The 18,263-nt window shown below is 40.2% G+C and overlaps 1 protein-coding gene across 5 annotated transcripts in view; it reads right to left on the bottom strand.

Annotated features, from left to right (window-relative positions):
• Positions 1–225: 225 nt before the first annotated feature.
• The window catches only part of LOC146691051 (LIM and senescent cell antigen-like-containing domain protein 1), a 36,909-nt gene continuing 18,871 nt past the window's right edge, over positions 226–18,263 (bottom strand). For 3 of the 5 annotated variants that reach the window (XM_085434353.1, XM_085434352.1, XM_085434349.1), the window contains exons 2-11: positions 13,519–13,678; positions 11,518–11,584; positions 11,240–11,360; positions 9,173–9,322; positions 8,767–8,917; positions 7,479–7,571; positions 5,929–5,977; positions 5,622–5,697; positions 5,081–5,268; positions 1,798–1,860 (exon numbers count right to left, since the gene is read on the bottom strand). In XM_085434353.1, the coding sequence (XP_085290479.1) occupies positions 5,127–5,268; positions 5,622–5,697; positions 5,929–5,977; positions 7,479–7,571; positions 8,767–8,917; positions 9,173–9,322; positions 11,240–11,360; positions 11,518–11,584; positions 13,519–13,678 (1,009 nt within the window). In that variant the 3' untranslated portion in view covers positions 1,798–1,860; positions 5,081–5,126. Of the gene's footprint in view, positions 1,861–5,080; positions 5,269–5,621; positions 5,698–5,928; positions 5,978–7,478; positions 7,572–8,255; positions 8,349–8,766; positions 8,918–9,172; positions 9,323–11,239; positions 11,361–11,517; positions 11,585–13,518; positions 13,679–18,263 lie in introns of all 5 variants that reach the window. The other 2 variants (XM_085434350.1, XM_085434351.1) reach the window with 2 other exon arrangements.

The raw sequence follows: 18,263 nt of genomic DNA, 5'->3' as shown, positions 1-18,263 counted from the left end.
TGTGTATATGAGAATGTGGAGATGCTGCTAATATACTTGATAAACATAAAAATCAAGCATGTTCCCATTTAACGTGGACCCGAATGCAACATACCGTATGTGAAAATTGGGGTGTCATTAAACATTACGCAACACTTGTGAATCCTGAGCCTGCTGCTGGTTTCACATTACACTTCAAGAATGGTAAGAAGCTGTAAACCAAATAAATCACTACACACACACCGGTAGCATTGGCATATGTGTTTATTTTGATGAAGTGTCAGAACGCCATTAAATATAATAAACAACTTTCCAAATTTCAAGTTGAGAACATGCACTTTGGTGTGTTAACATGAATAAATCTGCTCGCAAACATTGCAATGATGATATCCAGTATCAGAGCAGTATCGGTTTGCACAGAGTCATCTCAGTCCATCAGAGTAGTAAAGTATCAAATAAAACCATGCACTGAACTATTTGTGGCTCGAGGTGCCGAAATTCTGCCTCACAACAATCAGCCCAGCGGATAGTTTTACTTCTATATGACATAGAGAAAGTTGTGCCATCTGCACTGAAATGCACAGCAGTAACATACACTTTATAATGATAAAATAGTGGAATGTGTTTATCTATAGAGCTTGTATTTTAAGCAAAGCTTTGTGATAAAATGCAGCTCATGTGAAGCATTCTGCAAGAATGAGACCAGTTTGGCTTTCTTTCCTAAGTGGGTCTGAGCCCCGAGGAAGTCGGTACACCTCCCTAAGAGGATCACTTTCCCTGGATTACAAACAACAGAGGAAACGTTCAACATCAATCCCACATCCGGTCTCTGTACATGCTACAAGCCGTCATGTTGTAACACACAGTGAGTTTGCAGTAACCATTCAATAAATCCTGTGGCTCAGACGCTTGTTATGATCAATATTTGTTGACAGCACATCGAGGCGGGGGAGGGATTGTTTTATAGAACACTGACAGGTAACAGTTATTCACTCACATGTATTTAATAAATCAAAATTTCACCCTCGGCACTTTGGCTGTATTGAATTAATTCAGATTGTAAACGCAAACTTAAAAAAAAATGCTGAATAAATACCAATTTGCACAGAGATCATGCCACACAAAGATACATAGCACATACAGTAACAAGGCAATCCAACATACTGCAGGTGATGGTCGAGTCCACCTCTGTAGCATGCTGTATATTAAAATGTAGGTCCAAAAAACAACAACAAAAAAAAAAAGGCAGACAAAATACTTATTATGCATAATATTAATGGAAATAAACACTACTATTACATAAAATGATACAAGTTGGAAATATTTGAGGTTATTTACACATTTAGGACATTTTCTTTCTTTGGGCTTACTTGATTGTTATAATAATGAAGCAGTAATATTTTTCAATAAAGGTGGTGGCAAAGCTTTTAAGTCATCATATTACCTCCAGCTTTCCATGTACTCTTAAAACTCATGTCACTTTTTTAAATATAGGAAATTAGCAGGCATGTGTAAAACACACAGTGGAGCAATTCTGGAAAAATGGTACAAGGCACAATGTTAAAGCTGTCAGACCGACAATGTGACTGCGGAGCTGCCGGCTGCAGGCACATGAAATTGAAAGCGCAATGCTTTCTAGCTATAACCAACCTAAATGCAACATAGCAGTTGCAAAACACACAAATTCTTTATTTTAATTCTGGGCTTGTACACGGCCACATCACGGTCTCGTCTATCTTTCCCTCTCCAGCTGCTCCACTGTGTTTTTACTTCCTTGCAACAGTTTCAGACAGCTTTTTCAGTCTCTTCTTCAGCTCCAGGGGGAATTTCTCATAGCACTTCTTACACACCGGCTTCATGTCAAACTCCACAAACTTGTTCCTGTGGGAGAGAGAGAGAAACAGCTGTATTTCAGAAGACTGGTCAGTGATCAGTAGAGGATATTGTCTCCAGGTGAGAGGACCTATTTGCTATTTTGTAACATATGATTTGTGTAGCATCACTGTAATGATCTCATTCCTTCAGAAGCCCGTTTCTGACAAGTCTCAGAGATTACTTTTAAAATCCAATTTTTTGAATACATTTTAATTCCATCATTAAAACTCTGACTCCTGCAAAAATTGGACGTAGCAACGTCTGAATTTTGAATGTTAATGTTAATTTTGAACCCCCCCCCCTGTCCCCTTCTGGCTGCCTCTGCCTCAATTTTATCCCACAACTTAGACATTCACATTATTCACACTCTCATTACACATACATATAGGATCTTGGGGGTGGGCACAATCACGGAGTCCAAATCACCATCAGGGTGTATACCTCACCCCTGACGTCGTTGCCCACCTCTCAATTTTAAATACACTTAGTCATTGAGGGCTAGCAGGAGGGACCATGCGCTTACCTGCTGCTCCTTGGCAGGTAGCTCCATGCCCTCCTGGGTTTTAATTGCACCTTAGAACACATATGCATCAACACTACAATGAGCGGGTGGAGGGAGGTTTGGAGTCTTCTCCCACCCCCATTCTCTGCGGCCTGCTGGAGCGGGGGGGCTAGTAGGAGGAGTTGGCCGTCCGACTGCGGTCTGGGGTGTGGGGCCTCCCTGCTGCTGCGGAGTCGGGGTGGTCTGCCTCTCCCCACCGCAGGGAAAAGGGTAACACCACCTGGGTCTGGGTGCAATTCCCCCCTCCAGGGGCAAGGGTACCTAGACCCGGTTTGTAGAGTACGCTTGGGGAGTGTGATTGTGTGTACAGCGTCTCTTTATGTCTGTCTCCACGTTGGTTGAGTGTGGAGTGAGTGCATATGAGAGCATGAGGGTGGGAATGGATGTTTGTGTCTGTGTGTGCCTGTATGTCTGTGTCTATATGTCAGGTTGGGTATCAGACGCCACCTCTCTGGGGACACCTCAGGCCCTCCAAGGTTTGGAGGCCTATCTCCACCCACCACCACTTCCCCTGCCGGTGGCGGACTCCCTCAGGTGTCGGTGTGTTGGTGGTTCTTTGTGTCTGGGGGTGGGCGTCCGGGTACACACCGGCTCACTCCTTGGCGGCCGCTTGTCGGGGCCTGGGGCCTGGGGCTCGCTCGGGCCCCTTTGGAGGTGGGGTGCCCCCGGCCTCTCGGCCTAGGGCTCGGTCACTCAGGCGCAGATGGGGGCCGGCGGAGCTCACGGGCGCGTCACTGCAACCCCCCCTGGCTTCTGCTCCGCGGCTGCTGAGTGAGCCCTCATCTGGGACTCTCCTCAGCTCTTACTGGAACAGTGGCGCGGCTGCCCCTCTGTTGGTCTTCCATGGTCTCTTGTGTTCTGGGGGCCTCTGGATGTCTGGAGTTTTGATCTCCTCCATACCCGCTTCACACCCTGGAGGATGGGGCTGTGGCCCCCCCACACTCCCTAGCAGATCATTACATGGAGAAACCTTTGGAATGCAAGCATGCTGATCCACACAGGTATGCACACATGGGTATTCACAGACGCGGACTAAAGCTTTCTTGGCTGCTGCCTCAAAGCACACTGTGCGCTGTCTATCTTGCGTGCTGCACAATATCGTTTATTACTTAGTAAATACTGATATCTATGACTAGCTAGTTTATTGTGATGGTGCTTTGTTTTCTCTATTATTATGTTGCTCTTTGTTGTTTGCTGTCTCCTCTGTTTGTTTGTTTGTTTGTTTGTTTGTTTGTTTTTTCTCCATACAGGTGACCCAGGAGTTTTTTTTTTTTTTTTGTCTCTCTTCCCCCCCCTTCTCACCGTCTCTTCTCCCCTTGGGTTTTCTTTCTTTCTCTCCCCCTCTCTCTCTCATTCATTCCCCCTGTCCTATTTATTAAAAAAAAAAAAAAAAAAAAAAAAAAAAAAAAAAAAAATGACAAAGGATGAACTGAAGCTCTGCCATCACGTAATGTCGCATACTGCTGTTTCTGATGTCATTTAAAAAAAAAAAAAAAAAAAAAAAAAAAAAAAAAAAAAAAAAAAAAAAAAAAAAAAAAAAAGAATGTTATTTTTCAGACCTTTATTTCAAAACCCCAAATCCTGGACAAAGATGCACACCTCCCCATGTGTGTTTCTGGTAGGGTGCTGCAATTAATCATATTTTTTATCTTTAAGACAATACACAAGAAGAAGACAACTGTCTTAACTTAAGACTTAAATTTGGATACTGATACTGGTATACGGGGATTCTAAAAATCACATTATACTCTGCATTCAAAGTATCATGTCACATTTGACTTCTGACCTAATATTTACATTTCACATCTGCCTTTCTTTCAACTTGACCTCATCTTTTCCCACCCTTCATAACAAAAACTGACACCCTACAAGGCTGAGACATGATCAAGATGACAGAAACACGCATCCCTCTTTTAATAATTGCAGTCTCAACTTTAAATGAAGTCATTCTGATCATTGTTTTTCAAGCAGTCCTAATTTATGTCTGTTTAATGCTGGGATTCATGGGCATTCTTAATGCCTTTTGATGAATAACAATTCCTGAATGAACAGAATCTTGGCTGTGTTTTCCTTGACAGAAATCAATGTGTGTGCTGACACAGAGTTACAAGAAAATATTTACAGAGATGTCGAAGGTCTTTGGGTGCCTTCTGATTGTGTTCACTTCTACTAACTTGGCCAGCTCCCTAACCAATTTCCGCCAGCTGCCCCTGAACAGCCTTCCCTCCCAAAGTAGATAATCGCTGTATGGAGTGGCGCACGTGTCATAACTGTTAGGACCTCGGAATTTCAACAGCTGATGCCAGAAAGCTGCCGGAAATGATTACGGCTTTGCGCCTTACATCAGACAGACTGGGAGACCCATGAAACAAAGCTTTCCCTTCAACCTGTGATTGATCTGATTTTCCTGTTTGCACAGCAGAGTTTACAAGAGTACCGGCTTAAATCCTTACTAGCATTTCCGACTAGGAAAAGAACATTTTGCTGAAATGTTCCCGGTCTTACGTCACTCAGATATACTCAGTCATCTACAATTCTCTGCTCGTATTTTTGTTTCATGCCTTGGAAGCCAACTGAACTCAGTGTATCAGTGATCTAAGGGTTAAAAGTGGCATGGAAAGTAGGAAAAAACTGAAACAGATAGCAAGGAAGACAAAAACTGACCAAAGGAAAAATCAGCTGAAGTAAGGAGAGAGCAGAAAGAGAGGGATCACAGACACATGGGTATCAATTTCTTCTTCTTCTCTTTTGAGTCACGTTCTCGCTTGGCCAGCCGACGTTTCATGTCATCAGGGAGGCGCTCATAGCAGTGTTTGCACACCGGCTTCAGATCCACCTCCACAAACTTATCCCTGATAGAGCAGGGAGGAAGCAGAGATGGAAATGTGAAAGAGGAGGAAGACATGAGGAGGGGCAGAGAGAGAAGATGAAGGGAAAGGAATGAAGGAGAGGGAAGGGGGAAAGTGGGACAAGACAGGAGGACGATGAAAGGAAGGTGAGGTGAAGAAATAAGCCATCAGAGACACAGCATAAGAGAAAGGTAAGAAAAAACAGTTTGGTAGCAGCAGCAAACAGTCTCATATGGAGGATAGTGAAAAGAAACGTGACAGACTACACAGAGAAACCGTCAAACATATCACATGTGAAAGTCTACAGAGAGCCTTCAGAGATTCATAATTCAGCTTGAATTGTCTTCAAAACTTACTTCAGGGTGAGCTTGGTGTTGCAAGTAGAGCAGGCAAAACAGTTGACACACCACGCCTTGTTAAGAGCAGACACCACTGGGAAAAAAGCAGAAGGAGCAGCCACATGAGGCAGATTGTAGACTTATAGTTTAAATTAAACTAATGTTGGTGTGAAGTTCAGGCTACAAATAATTCTCAAGGCAAACCATGAGAAGAAATCAAGTTAAATTCAATATAATAAAGAAGCAGTAAAAGTAAAAAAAAAACAAAACAATGCTGATGTAAACAGCCATTATACATTATATTTATTAAAATTAACTTCCTCACCATCGCCTTCAATGACACGATTGCAGTGGTAGCAAACATCTCCAAACAGCTGCATGTGATGAGGAGAGAGAAACAAAAGGTTAACAATGCACTGGTACATCTTATCAGTTTTTATTGAGGCTCACATGACACACAGTACTGTGCTCAGAAGGCACAGAAACAAGCGCAGGCTACAAGGCATTTGGAGTGAAAAAGAAAAAAGATCCATTAAAGCTTTCGAACACTAGGTGGAGTTGTTACATTGACAATCATCTTTGAGATCCACTGAAGTGAACACTGATGTAACGTGTCTCATATAGATGTATGAGAAAGACTAGCTTTAAGGCTCCTTTACGAAGAAAAAAAAAAATCTCCTGATTAATTTTCGGAAAGCCTGCTTTCCTGATTGCTCCCCACCAAATCAGTGCCTATAATAGCAAACTCCTTACGATCATGGAAGTCTGTGCCGAGCTCATTAGTAGAAAAAAAACATCAGAAACTGAGAAACCTGAGCTTTTTGCTCGGCTCGCTTCTACATGCGTTTATCTCATTGAGATTTTAGTCAATAATGATTTAGATGATAAAGAGATAAAGTCCACCAAAAAATGTAAGCATTTTGATATAATATTATAGATCTATGATCATGATCATGCTAATTGCATTGGGACAAGAGAAATATCTCTTTCAATGTTACACATATCTACCTGTGCAAGTGGTTTAGACTCACTGGACAAAAACTAATACGTGTATATCTGGAACAGATCCATAATGCTTACATACACTTATGGTCACTTTATTAGGTACACCTTTGTTAGTACCTGGTTGAACCTCCTTTTGGAAACTTAACTGCCTTAATTCTTCATGGCAAAAATTCAACAAAGTGCTGTAATAATTCCTCAAAGATTTTGGTGCATATCGACATGATAGTATTACACAAATGCTGCAGATTTGTCAGCTGCACATCCATGATCTTCCACCATGTCCCAAAGGTGCTCTATTGGATTTAGCTCTGGTGACTGAAGGCTATTTGAGCACAGTGAACTCGTCATGTTGAAGAAACCTGTTTGAGATGATCTGAACTTTGCGACATGGTCTGTTATCCTACTGGAAGCTGCCATCAGTAGATGGGTACACTGTGGTCATAAAGTGATGGGCATGGTCAGGAACAATACTGAAGTAGGTGTTTTAATGATTCTCAAATGACACCAGGAGCCTGAGCTGTTAGTACAGGGCAAGATGGGGCGATGCTTTCACGTCAGCTACACCAATTTGTTGATCAGGTGTACCCAATAAAGTGTCCAGTAAGCATATGAAAGAAAAAAATTGTCCATTTCGATGTTCGACTGCAAATTTTCACGTTTTCATCTTTATTTTATACTTCAGCAGCTGTGGACGAACACACAGTTCCAGTTCACTGCTAATGTAAACTCTGTTACTGATACTGACGGAGTCATGCATACCATAAACTAAGACAGAGAAATGCGAGTTTCACAACAGGCTAAACATAACAGCATGTTTCAATTTCTATTTTGGTGTTCCACATTAATATTTCGAGTACCAGTGTGTGTTACCTGGTTGTAGTGCGTTTCGCAGTAGGCCAGGCCCTTGCGTTCGTAGTGACGGTGTCCCAGGAAAGGTTTCTCACACTTAGCACACACAAAATGCTGCAAGCAAACCCAAGCCAGGCACACATGGTTAGCACAGCCATCAGTCAGTACAGTACCCCACACTCAGACTGTGTTAAAGGTAGCAGCACAGTCCGGCTTAGATATTATCAGAACATAAATAGATCAGTTGTTTCAAAGGTTTTGTTACTGCATCCATACAGAGAGTTGAGAAGTCAGAATACTGACCTCTAGAGGATATTGGGAAAATATAACATTTTTATGATGGTAATGAATAAAAATCATATCTCAGCTACGAGATATAACATATTTTTGATTAATGTGAGGGCATGGATTTTTTAAATAGCTGATTTTGGTGAATAGTTTTACGATCCACTTTTTAAATGCTAACATTCATTTACAAAATAAATACTATATATACAGCCACTATCTTTTTCTGGTAGCACATATAAACTCTCAGACAGAGCTCTAGATGTCACAGGACAATAAAGCTCTCTAGATACCCTTAAATGTTAAGTCAGGAAAAGCACCTCGTTTGAAATTAAGGTGGAAGTATGATTAGGCCCCAAGAAAAAAAGTTTGCCAAGATATCCACTTTTTAGTTGAAAGACTGATTAGAAAACTTTTATACTTGTGTAACCCCTTGTATGGAGGCCGGGTGACTGTAGCCAGGCAGGGAGGCGGGGCGGTAACCAACGTAAGGCCGGTGCTTAATCCCCTCACCATATCAAAGTGTCTCTCACAATAGGCACGACCGCCTCGCTCATAAAACGGGTGACCCTGAAACGGGCGCTCGCACACAGTGCACACATGATGCTACATGTGGAGGAGGGAAGACAGGAAAATATGCAAGGAAATATGTAAGAATAGAGATGTAAATAGGAAAAATAAAGCCAATAAACGTAACTGTGGAGGTAAAAAATATGGATAAAAGTATGGCACATTTTTCACTAGGATAAAATATAGATAATAGAAAGCAATCATTTTCTTTTCTCTATGAAATCCAGCTGAGAATTACTGTGTTTGTTCTAAATACAGAAAAGGAAAATAACCAAAGAATACATCATTTAGATTTAAAATAGATCCACATACAATCTGACGAATCATACTAAATAAATGAACACACTGAAATATTACCTCCTTCAAGGTGACTCTATTTTCAGTGAATAAATTGAGCCAAGTTAATGTAACTAAAGCTGTTTTCATATGCTTTTCGGTTGTTTTATTATCACACCTCCACATGCCACTGCTTGCCCATTGCATTAACCACACGGCCTTCAATGGGTCTCCTACAGGCTCCACAGATCGGGACACCCATCTTGTCGTGGCAGGGTAGACAGTAGAGCTCCCCCTTCAGCTCCCTTGCATCAGCAGTCAGCTCCTTACTGAAAAGGTAAAAAACCCACAATAAACAATCCCAGTACATTTTACTGTAATTGAAGAGATTTATTTAGCTGTCATTTACGTACACAACACAATAGTGCATATGTGAATATGATCAGATAGCTTCACACAGCTGCAATAACACAACCTGTCCAGCAGAGAGCAATAATACGCCTTTCTGAAAATGCTCCTTGTTTAACAATTGTTTCAAACATGTTTGACGGTGATTTTCGTTTTAATAGAAAGTCTCTGTTTACCCGCAGTTGTTGCAGTTGAAGTGATCAGGGTGGTAGGGGTCGTTCTTGAAAAGCAGAGGCTGCTCCTCAATAATGGCGTGGCACTTCTGGCAGATGTACTTGCCGAGGCCCCGAGCTTTCTCTCTGTTGTGACATGGGCGGCAGAGATGCCTGGTGGGACAGCAAGGGGGAGAGAAATATAGAAAGACAGAATACTTGTTTAGATGATTTATCACCTAATTATGAGTTTTGTAGATCTTTCCACATCTGGTTTTGTCTTCTGTGATTCAAGTGAATCAAACAGATACAAGTATCCTCCATAAATCCTTCTCACAGGAGTTAGATGTGTCCATGACATGTTTTTATACATTAACTGAGGCTAACAGTGAAAATTAGGTTGGGACTTCCTCATATGTAGAACTTTTAACTACTTGAAATATTTTGGCTTAAACAAAGGTGCTGCCTGTGCAGAGCTTGCAAGACGCAGAACAAATGATGCTTGCTCATTGGTGTGAAAACCACCACACATTTATTTTGGTTGGACAATAGATCTATGAGCTTTGGTGTAAGATTTCAGAGCTGAGCCAAGACAATATAAAAGTCAGGGGAGAGTAAGACAGGCTCTATATAAAGTAGAGATGGCACGATACCACTTTTTTATGTCCGATACCGATACCGATATCATAAATTTGGATATCTGCCGATACCGATATGAATCCGATAGTGTTTTTTAATCAACAAAACTGTTTTTTTTTAAATATCTTGCTGCATTTTGTATAAGTTCATACTCAAGTTTAAAACAACAACTACACTAAAGCTATTCTGTTATACCTGTATGCAAAAAAAAACATTTCATAGTTCAGCAATACTGATCAATCTAATAAACTTAAGTACTTAGCGTAAATATTAAGCAACCTAACTAATAGGGTTCCAACTCCCAGCAACAAAAATAAATAAATAAAAAATAGGGAACCACCCCTCACGCTCCACCTCATGATGCTTAATCGACGTAATCAACCTTAATTTGATGCAGTGTGAAAAAAAATGCACAGAAATCAATTATTTTTCAAGAAATATTAAATAGATTCAACATCTTTCTTCAACAAAATTGCAGACTGCACAGATGGTACCTTCCCAAAGGAAAAAGTACTATAGCTTACTAGGGTATATATATTAGACTTAATAGTCACTATATACAGTAATTGACTTCTATTCATTTTACATCAAATTAAAACTTTGGGTGTCAGATAATTATTTATTAAAAGCTTGACATTTTAAATTAGAATAAGAAAGAAAAGTATGTCTTTGTGCCCCCTTTTCCCTGTTAATGCCCTATCGGCCCCCCTGGCTAAACTTTGCTAGATCCGCCCCTGCACAGTTACCAGCCGTCAGCTACATAGAAAAAGATCCTCGAGTAGAAAGTAATATTAAATAAATTCTAACAACAGCTGATCAAGCTTAAACGTGCTGCTGTTGTTTATCCACTCTTTTCCTCTTTCTGGTGCAAAGTGGGCCAAAAACAAACAAGAGAGACGGACTCGTGACAGAAAAGCCGATCAGCTGATCATTAAGCAGTTTCATGATTGAAGTAGCATCAAGAAGAGGCAGTCGCTTGTTAAGCTTAACGCAGGAATGCTTTACAAACATTCAGAGATGGACTTACACACTTGCTTTACTTCTCTCGGGGATAACTTTGTCGGAGATTAAATGCCGGGTTGCTAGCGAAGCTCCAAATGCTATCCAGACCACCAACAGGTCCTGCATGCCACAGCCGCTCTATCACGTGATGCATACTGCTCCGACGTGCTAACGTTCTGAGGTGAGTTACGGGTGTTGCAAGTTTTGTGAGGTGCTTTCATGATATTTAATGGATTGGATTACATTTTTTATTTTTCTCCGATATCCGATCCAGTAATTTAGGTCAGTATCGGACCGATACGTAATATCGGATCGGTCCATCTCTAATATAAAGTACCTGATAAAAAGCATTACAGAAAAAAAAAAACTGTAGCTTTCTATAGCTGTTAAAAGACATCATTTAAAAAGAATCCCAACCGAAACTGTGGTGAGTTGATGTAGATGACTGACCTTCCAGCATTCTTAACAAATCCAACATCTGCGAGCACAGCCTGGCAGATATCACAGCAGAAACAGTCTGGATGCCAACTGTTGTTCATTGCCTTGATCACACGGCCAATAATGAACTCACCTGGGAGAAAAAAAAATACGTTTAAATAGGTGTGTTCATGATAATGCAAACGTTACGCAGACATTAATTATGTCAAGAGAAACAAAGTCCACATCCTCCCTTTGAAACAAATGTAGCAGGTAAAAAAAGATGGATTTAATTAATTCCCTGTACTCACCACACTGGTGGCAGCAAGGTGCAAACAGCATCTGGAAGTCATGTTCACAGTACTTCCTGCCTTCAAACTGTCAACAGATCACATAAATAGATTAGAACAGTCATAACACTGACAAACAATATCATTAAAAAAAAAAAAAGCTCAAATAGCTAAAATATACACAAACTTCTAATTATTATACTGTGTGAACCACTGACTGTAAATAAAAGGTGGATGTAGCCTTGAAGTTCTTTGTAGTGGCCAGCAGGGGGCGATTCTGGTTTAAAAAAAAGAGATCGGACTGTATTGGGGTTTCTTACATGACATCATCTGCAGATTGCTTGAGAGACGTCTGCCGTTGCTGGGTCTTCAACTAAACTAAAGTGTTGCACTAAAAACCTCCTAGTGATTGCCACGGCCACTGTTAGTACTTTATTGTTATCTGGACAAACTATACCTGCTAACTTCCAGCCAAGCAGCAGTACAACGAATCGATGATTTTGAGGGCAAACTGTTTGCATTTCTGGTTTGTGTTGCCCTTTCCACAGTTTTACTACTGGAGAGTAGCTGTTAAATGTTTGTAGACAAGTCCATCACTTCTATTCAAAATACAACTGGAGCAACATGCTATACCTCAAAAAAATCAGTTTGGAGGTTTTTGCCATTTTGCCTTAGTGACTTCCATGTGGCTTCCAGGGGTTCACTAACCGGTCTGTAAGTTTTAGACATTATTTACCCAGCAAAAGCCATAAACCTCAAGCATCCACTTGCAACCACATGCATCACTAGTTTCAAGTGTTCAGCACAGCGTGATGTTTATTTGGTTATTTAAGGTGCCAGTTAGAGTGAAATTTAACAAAAAAGTACATATTTTGATTGACAAGTTGCTACCTTATGAGTGCACAGTGTCATTGTTTCTCAGTTGGAGAAAACTGAAATGCATAAATTGACTTCACGCACCACTGGGTAATCTCTCGTCCCACTGTCTGGGTGTAACAGCAGTGTCATGACCGAGCTTTCTAAAGGTTAATCTGGATGAGTGACTGCCACAGTTTATATTTTATTATATCATGAATGTGACACTTACAGGCTACAATCCAGTAACAGGGGTGTCGGAAAAATGGACCGTCTAATGACGAAAAATGATAATTCCTTTGAACGATTAAAGGATATGCAGGAAAAGAAAGTGGGTTTGGGGGTGGGGGTCAAATAACAGAAGGGGTGTTTCAATCAGTTCGGCAGGGGGAATTAAACCCACACTGTTGTAACCCAGTTTTAGAATATAAAAAGAATAAACAGGCTTTTGTACATATTTCTTTGTATACATTTAACTGTATTTAAACTTTATATATTAAGTCTTCCCTTTAAAACAAGAGTTTTATTATCATTCTTATCAAGAGGGTTTTCTTTTAAATCTACATTTTACAGGTAATATGTATCAACTGACACAGCAGTGATGAGCAAAAGCTGACAAAATGACAAGAAGTACAGCACAATCATCAAGGATGCACAAGTTGTGAGGCTGATACTGATACTTCAAAAGCAAAACAAAAAACTCATTACCAGCCATTCCAGTATTTACTGTCACACAATGTGGCAGCTAATCTTTATCTGAGTATTTATAGGAGCATGTAGCATGAGGAATGACATCTAACATCCTTGGCTTTGATGTTTATTTACTGATCAGAGCTAACAGGTTCTCTGGAGCCGGTAAAACATCTGGCCCTGTGTCAAGTATGCAAACGGTTTACTGGAAGAGAGCTTCTAATAATCCAATAATCCTTTAAGGTTGTGCTCACCCTTCTTTATTTACTTTAACTGGACAGTTCCCTCACACTAAACATTGATCTAACTATATAAAGAAGACCAATTTATTGTTAAGCTGCATTGTAAGCTTTGTTAGGCAATGAAGCATATCTGCTATAAAAAGTTGACACAATTAGCAGGTGTTTATTATAATGCACAAACCATCATGGTACCATCATGCATATTTTATGGGATTAGTAAAGAAAAAGATGTTACCTCATAGAAGAGCCCCTCTGGGAACTGCTGGAAACACTGGGCACACACGAAGCACTGTTCATGGTAAAGTTCCCCATTGCTGTTCACTATCTTCTCTACTGGGTCAAAGCCACTCTTGCAGCGCTCACACATGGCATTGGCCAGTGCATTGGCCATGTTGCTGAGGAGAAGAAAAACAAACTTAAAATCAAGGACAAAGTATATTTCTGTACTCAAAAGATTAGTTGATATAAACCTTAAATAAAATATAATCATTACAAAAAGCTTTTGCAACTGAAGCAAAACTCGCGTCGCTCAAGATATTATTGGCTTCAAATAAAGAAATAGTGCCATAGCAGCAGGTATGTTAGTAACAAATGACATTATTATTCACTTGGACAGAAAGACACATTGTGCTACCATGTTTGTTGATCTATCCAAGGCATCTGATTCTCTTGAGCAAACCCTGCTCTTAGGCAGACTCAGTGATGTTGGTTTGGGTGACTGTGTTCAGGAGCTAGCTTGCGGATATATATCTCACTGTGTTTATACAGATGGATACAAGTCAAGTTTTCTGGACAGTCCCCCACGGTTAAATTTTAGACCCGTTTTTTTCTATTTTTAAAAACACAATTTAAAAGAATTGATTTACTGCTAAAATGCAGCTTTATGCAGATGACACCATACTTTACTCTGAGTCAGGGCATTGCCTTTTGTCTGTTGCAGGCATCATTGTGTGGTTTAAAGGTGGTTCATAATGCTAAGAAAACATAACTGTGTATTCTATAATCCGGTTTATTGGCCTTCATTAATCCTAAAGCTGGGAACCAAGTCACTCCGTGCATTGCTTTGAAGGTGACTGCTGGTTGCTTGCCACCATCCCAGGCTCTAGTATCCAAGGTAAGCCCTCTATTGTATTAAGTACCAGGTCATATCTCAGTCAACAGTATTCTTTACTCTCTTTTTTTTTTTTCTTTACTCTCACTCATAGTTGCTTCAGTCAGTCACAAAGTTTATCTCAGCTCCTACCTACTTTGTGTTGCCAACCGTTACTTCACCTTGTCACGGCAGGTGAGAAGAGCCGTGTGAAAATAACAAATGAGGATCCAATCGCAGGCAGTAGTGGAGAAGTGAAGGTGGTTTATTGAACACGAAATAAATATAGACAAACAGCAAATGGAGCACGAAATAAACTAGACTGGAGACAACTAAACTACTGAATATGAACCGGAACTCAAACATGAAGCAAGGTGGACGACGGCATAAGATGGTGACAGCGGGGAACACACGGAAGAAACATGGTGGATACACAGACGGACCAGCAACTACAATGACAGAGGACACGACTTAAATACACAGAGAAACACAGGGGAATTACACACAGATGGTGGACACAGCTGGGAATAATCAACAAGACAAGACAGAGGTAAAACTGAACACACTCACATGAGACGCAGACCTTCACAATAAAACAGGAACAAGAAACCATCACACTAAGACGCAGACTCGACATAGACAGACAGACAGACAGAAAATGACACATGGAACTAAACTAAACCTGCAAAAACATGACAACTCAAAATACTGGGTCAAACTGACCCAGAACCGTGACACACCTGTGGTTACCAAATATTCATTTCCATGGTCTCTGGTTGCCACTTCCCTGCAAATTGTTTTTGCCATACTGAGTAAACTACTTTCTTATCTGCATCAACTCCTATGGCTTACAAAAGAACTGCTATTAATGTATGAGTAGTCCTCTAGACGGCTCCTCTTTAGGGTACCCAGGGTTTTCCCCCCTATTTAATAAGTCCAACCTTATTTCTCTAACTTAATTATAAAAAATATTTTATTGTTTCCTACCATTGATTTTACATCTGTAAGGAATTTCTTTCTGTAACATATTTCCCTAAAGAATAATAATAACAAGGGTCATGCCAGGACACACCTGATGTAGTATCGTCCACCAACATCATAATAGCTGAAAGATATACTGAGTCAAAAGAGAAAGTAATGTGGGAAAGACCAGTCACACACACACACACACACACACACACACACACACACACACACACACACACACACACACACACACACACACACTAAAGTTAATGCTCGTCCATCCAAGAAATGTGAGTGCATGCACTAACATGGATTCATACAGAAAACAAAACAGAACAAAAAACCCCAAACAAAACAGAACAGATGTGGTCTAATGATTTTTTTTTTTTTTTTTAAAGTTTGGAAACCTGAGACAGGCAGCAGCTATTAGAATATAATATAATAGAATAATCCTTTAATTGTCCCACAAGGGGAAATTTGGTTGTAACAGCAGCCAAAAAGACACATATACAAACAAACAGTACACAGGACACAGAACAGCTATTGCTGTTTTGCTCGACAATCAGAATTGTTTGTTTTGAGAAACTTTGGGTTTCTCTGGTTTCGTATTTTTGATTACTCTTGGTGTCATGGTTCTGTATTCTGTTTGTTGACATTCGGGCTTTCTCTTATGATCTTAAGGTTACTGTTCAATTATCTGTGCATTTAGTTAATTGAAGGTTGTGTATCCCCTTTGTGTATTCCCACTCTGTTCCTTGTCTTTGGTCTCCATGTTTTGTCTTCTGTCTGTGTTAAGCCTGGTTGTCTTAGTCTGGGTGTGTCAGTCTTTTCCTGTTTTATTTTGGTGTCTGTTCCTCCCTGTATCTTGTGTCTAGTTTTACTTCCTCCTTAGGCATTATGCTAGTTATCTCCAGCTGTGTTCTCATCTGTTTCCCATTCTCTCGTTATCCTTTGTTTGTATCTATTGCCTCAGTCTTCCCTTGTTTTTGTCACATCTTCTCTCATGGTTGTATTCTCCCTTGCATTATCTTTATTAAAGGGTTTTTTTTTTATACCTTCCTTAGCTTGTGTTATTTTATACTTCGTTTTAGTTTAATAAAAGCATCTTTAGCTTAGTTTAATCCTCTTGTTTCCATGTGCTGTATTCTGAGTGCAACTCTGCCAGCCACACAACCAGTCCTTACTTTTTGTTTTACTGCTGTACTGCTAAAAACACAACTGTAATGCATCACTGGGGGTGGGCCCCAGGCTAATATTTCCTTATGTTGCAAAAACCGGTGCCAGAACAAGCAGCACATTATGAGGCACACCCAAAAACCTGCAACAGAGATTCATGAAACCATCCTCAAAAAACAAAAAGAATTATTTGCAATCTTTTCTTCTGTCAACCATCACATCTGCAAAATTTGTCACAACACACAGTTAAAACCCCCAAACGTTTAGTTCATTTAAATAAAAAGAAAATCTGACACATGAACAGCTGGCACACAGCTGGATGTTTTGATTTTGATTTACAAAATGGAACACAAGCCAATCTGATCTGGCAACGGGCAAACTACGCTCTCTCTCAAACTGAATGAATCTATTATGAAAAATGTGCAACACATCTGTCAAACAGTCAGCTCAAATTTACAGCATCTAGTTTTTATAGATGTTGACAAGTTTTGGCTATACTATCATCTAATATTTGGCTGATTGGTCCTGTGTGCATCTGACCAGTCTGTATTTACTCCTAAAGGTAGGATTTGTTAGACCGAGCACAGAGATCTGACCAAATGAATCCGGTATGGCAATCTCTACACAATTCTCCCCAATCTGATCCTTTATATTGTCATAACTCTCCAAACCCACTTCTGTTACAAATTATACTCAGGCTGAACTTTGGACTACTTTCATCTCGACCTCAAGCACAGAAAGCAATCAAATGCCAAAACTGCAACATTCACTGTTAATTAATAAAAGCATATGCCCCCTGCTCAGAATAACAACACCTCCTAACACTTAAGACAAACTGGAGGTGAATGGGAATGTGCAGACATTTGCAGAGATAAAGGAACAACGACAAGGGAACAGCGGGACTGTCCCGGCTTCGCTGCTTTGTTTTAAAGGTCACAATACCACAGTGTATCTAAGCAACAGAAGTACGCACACAAGGCCGTTGAAGGATGTTTATGGAGTGATGCCATCTGTTCATTTAAACTCACACCAACTTGGGAATCATCAAGAATTCCATAAACTTCAAGACATTTTAACTCACTGTTTAGGGCTTTACTCTAAACTGGTCATCATTCCAAATGTCTGCCAAATGGCTTTAAGAATGCGCGCTACATCAAACGGGTAGAGTGAGTGGAGGTTCTTTTAACATGAACACATTGAAACAAGATGTTTCCACTCCTCACATGCTTATCAGACGCATATTGTTTTATATGCCCTGTCTGGGCTGATATCAAACACACTGAGAGCCCTGCCCTGTCCACAGGCTTGGTGGGAGGAAGTGATACATCCTTTAGGCATTTCCACTCTGCTATCAGCTTCTAGCACTCTGTGTGAGCCAAAGACAAGCCAGAGATGCAGATTTCAGAGAAAATACGTTGTTTCTTTAAGCCTGGTGCAATCAATGACAATCCGGCTCTTTTTAAGGCCGTGTAGGCTGAAAAAAAAGTCTCACCAGCTTCTGCATGAACTGCTCATATGGACAAGTCAAGAGAAGGCAAAATGATTTCTAATACAATTAAAATGGGTCCAGATTTCTTAAAACTCCACAGTGAATATAAAGTGGATAAGAGTGGATAAAGAAAATCGTTTTTTATGAGCACCATCTGTTCTCTCTACTCTGCCTTCTCTGGTCTCCATTTATCTTCAGGTCTTCTGATTTGATTTTTCAGTGTTTTCTCATTCTTCTTATATCTTTAATATAAAAAACC

Source organism: Copadichromis virginalis, linkage group LG16 (assembly GCF_057382275.1).
Source record: "Copadichromis virginalis isolate Kocher_CV1m ecotype Utaka linkage group LG16, C_Virginalis_male_GT1.1, whole genome shotgun sequence".
NCBI lineage: Eukaryota > Metazoa > Chordata > Actinopteri > Cichliformes > Cichlidae > Copadichromis > Copadichromis virginalis.
This window is presented reverse-complemented; position numbering and strand designations above follow the sequence as displayed.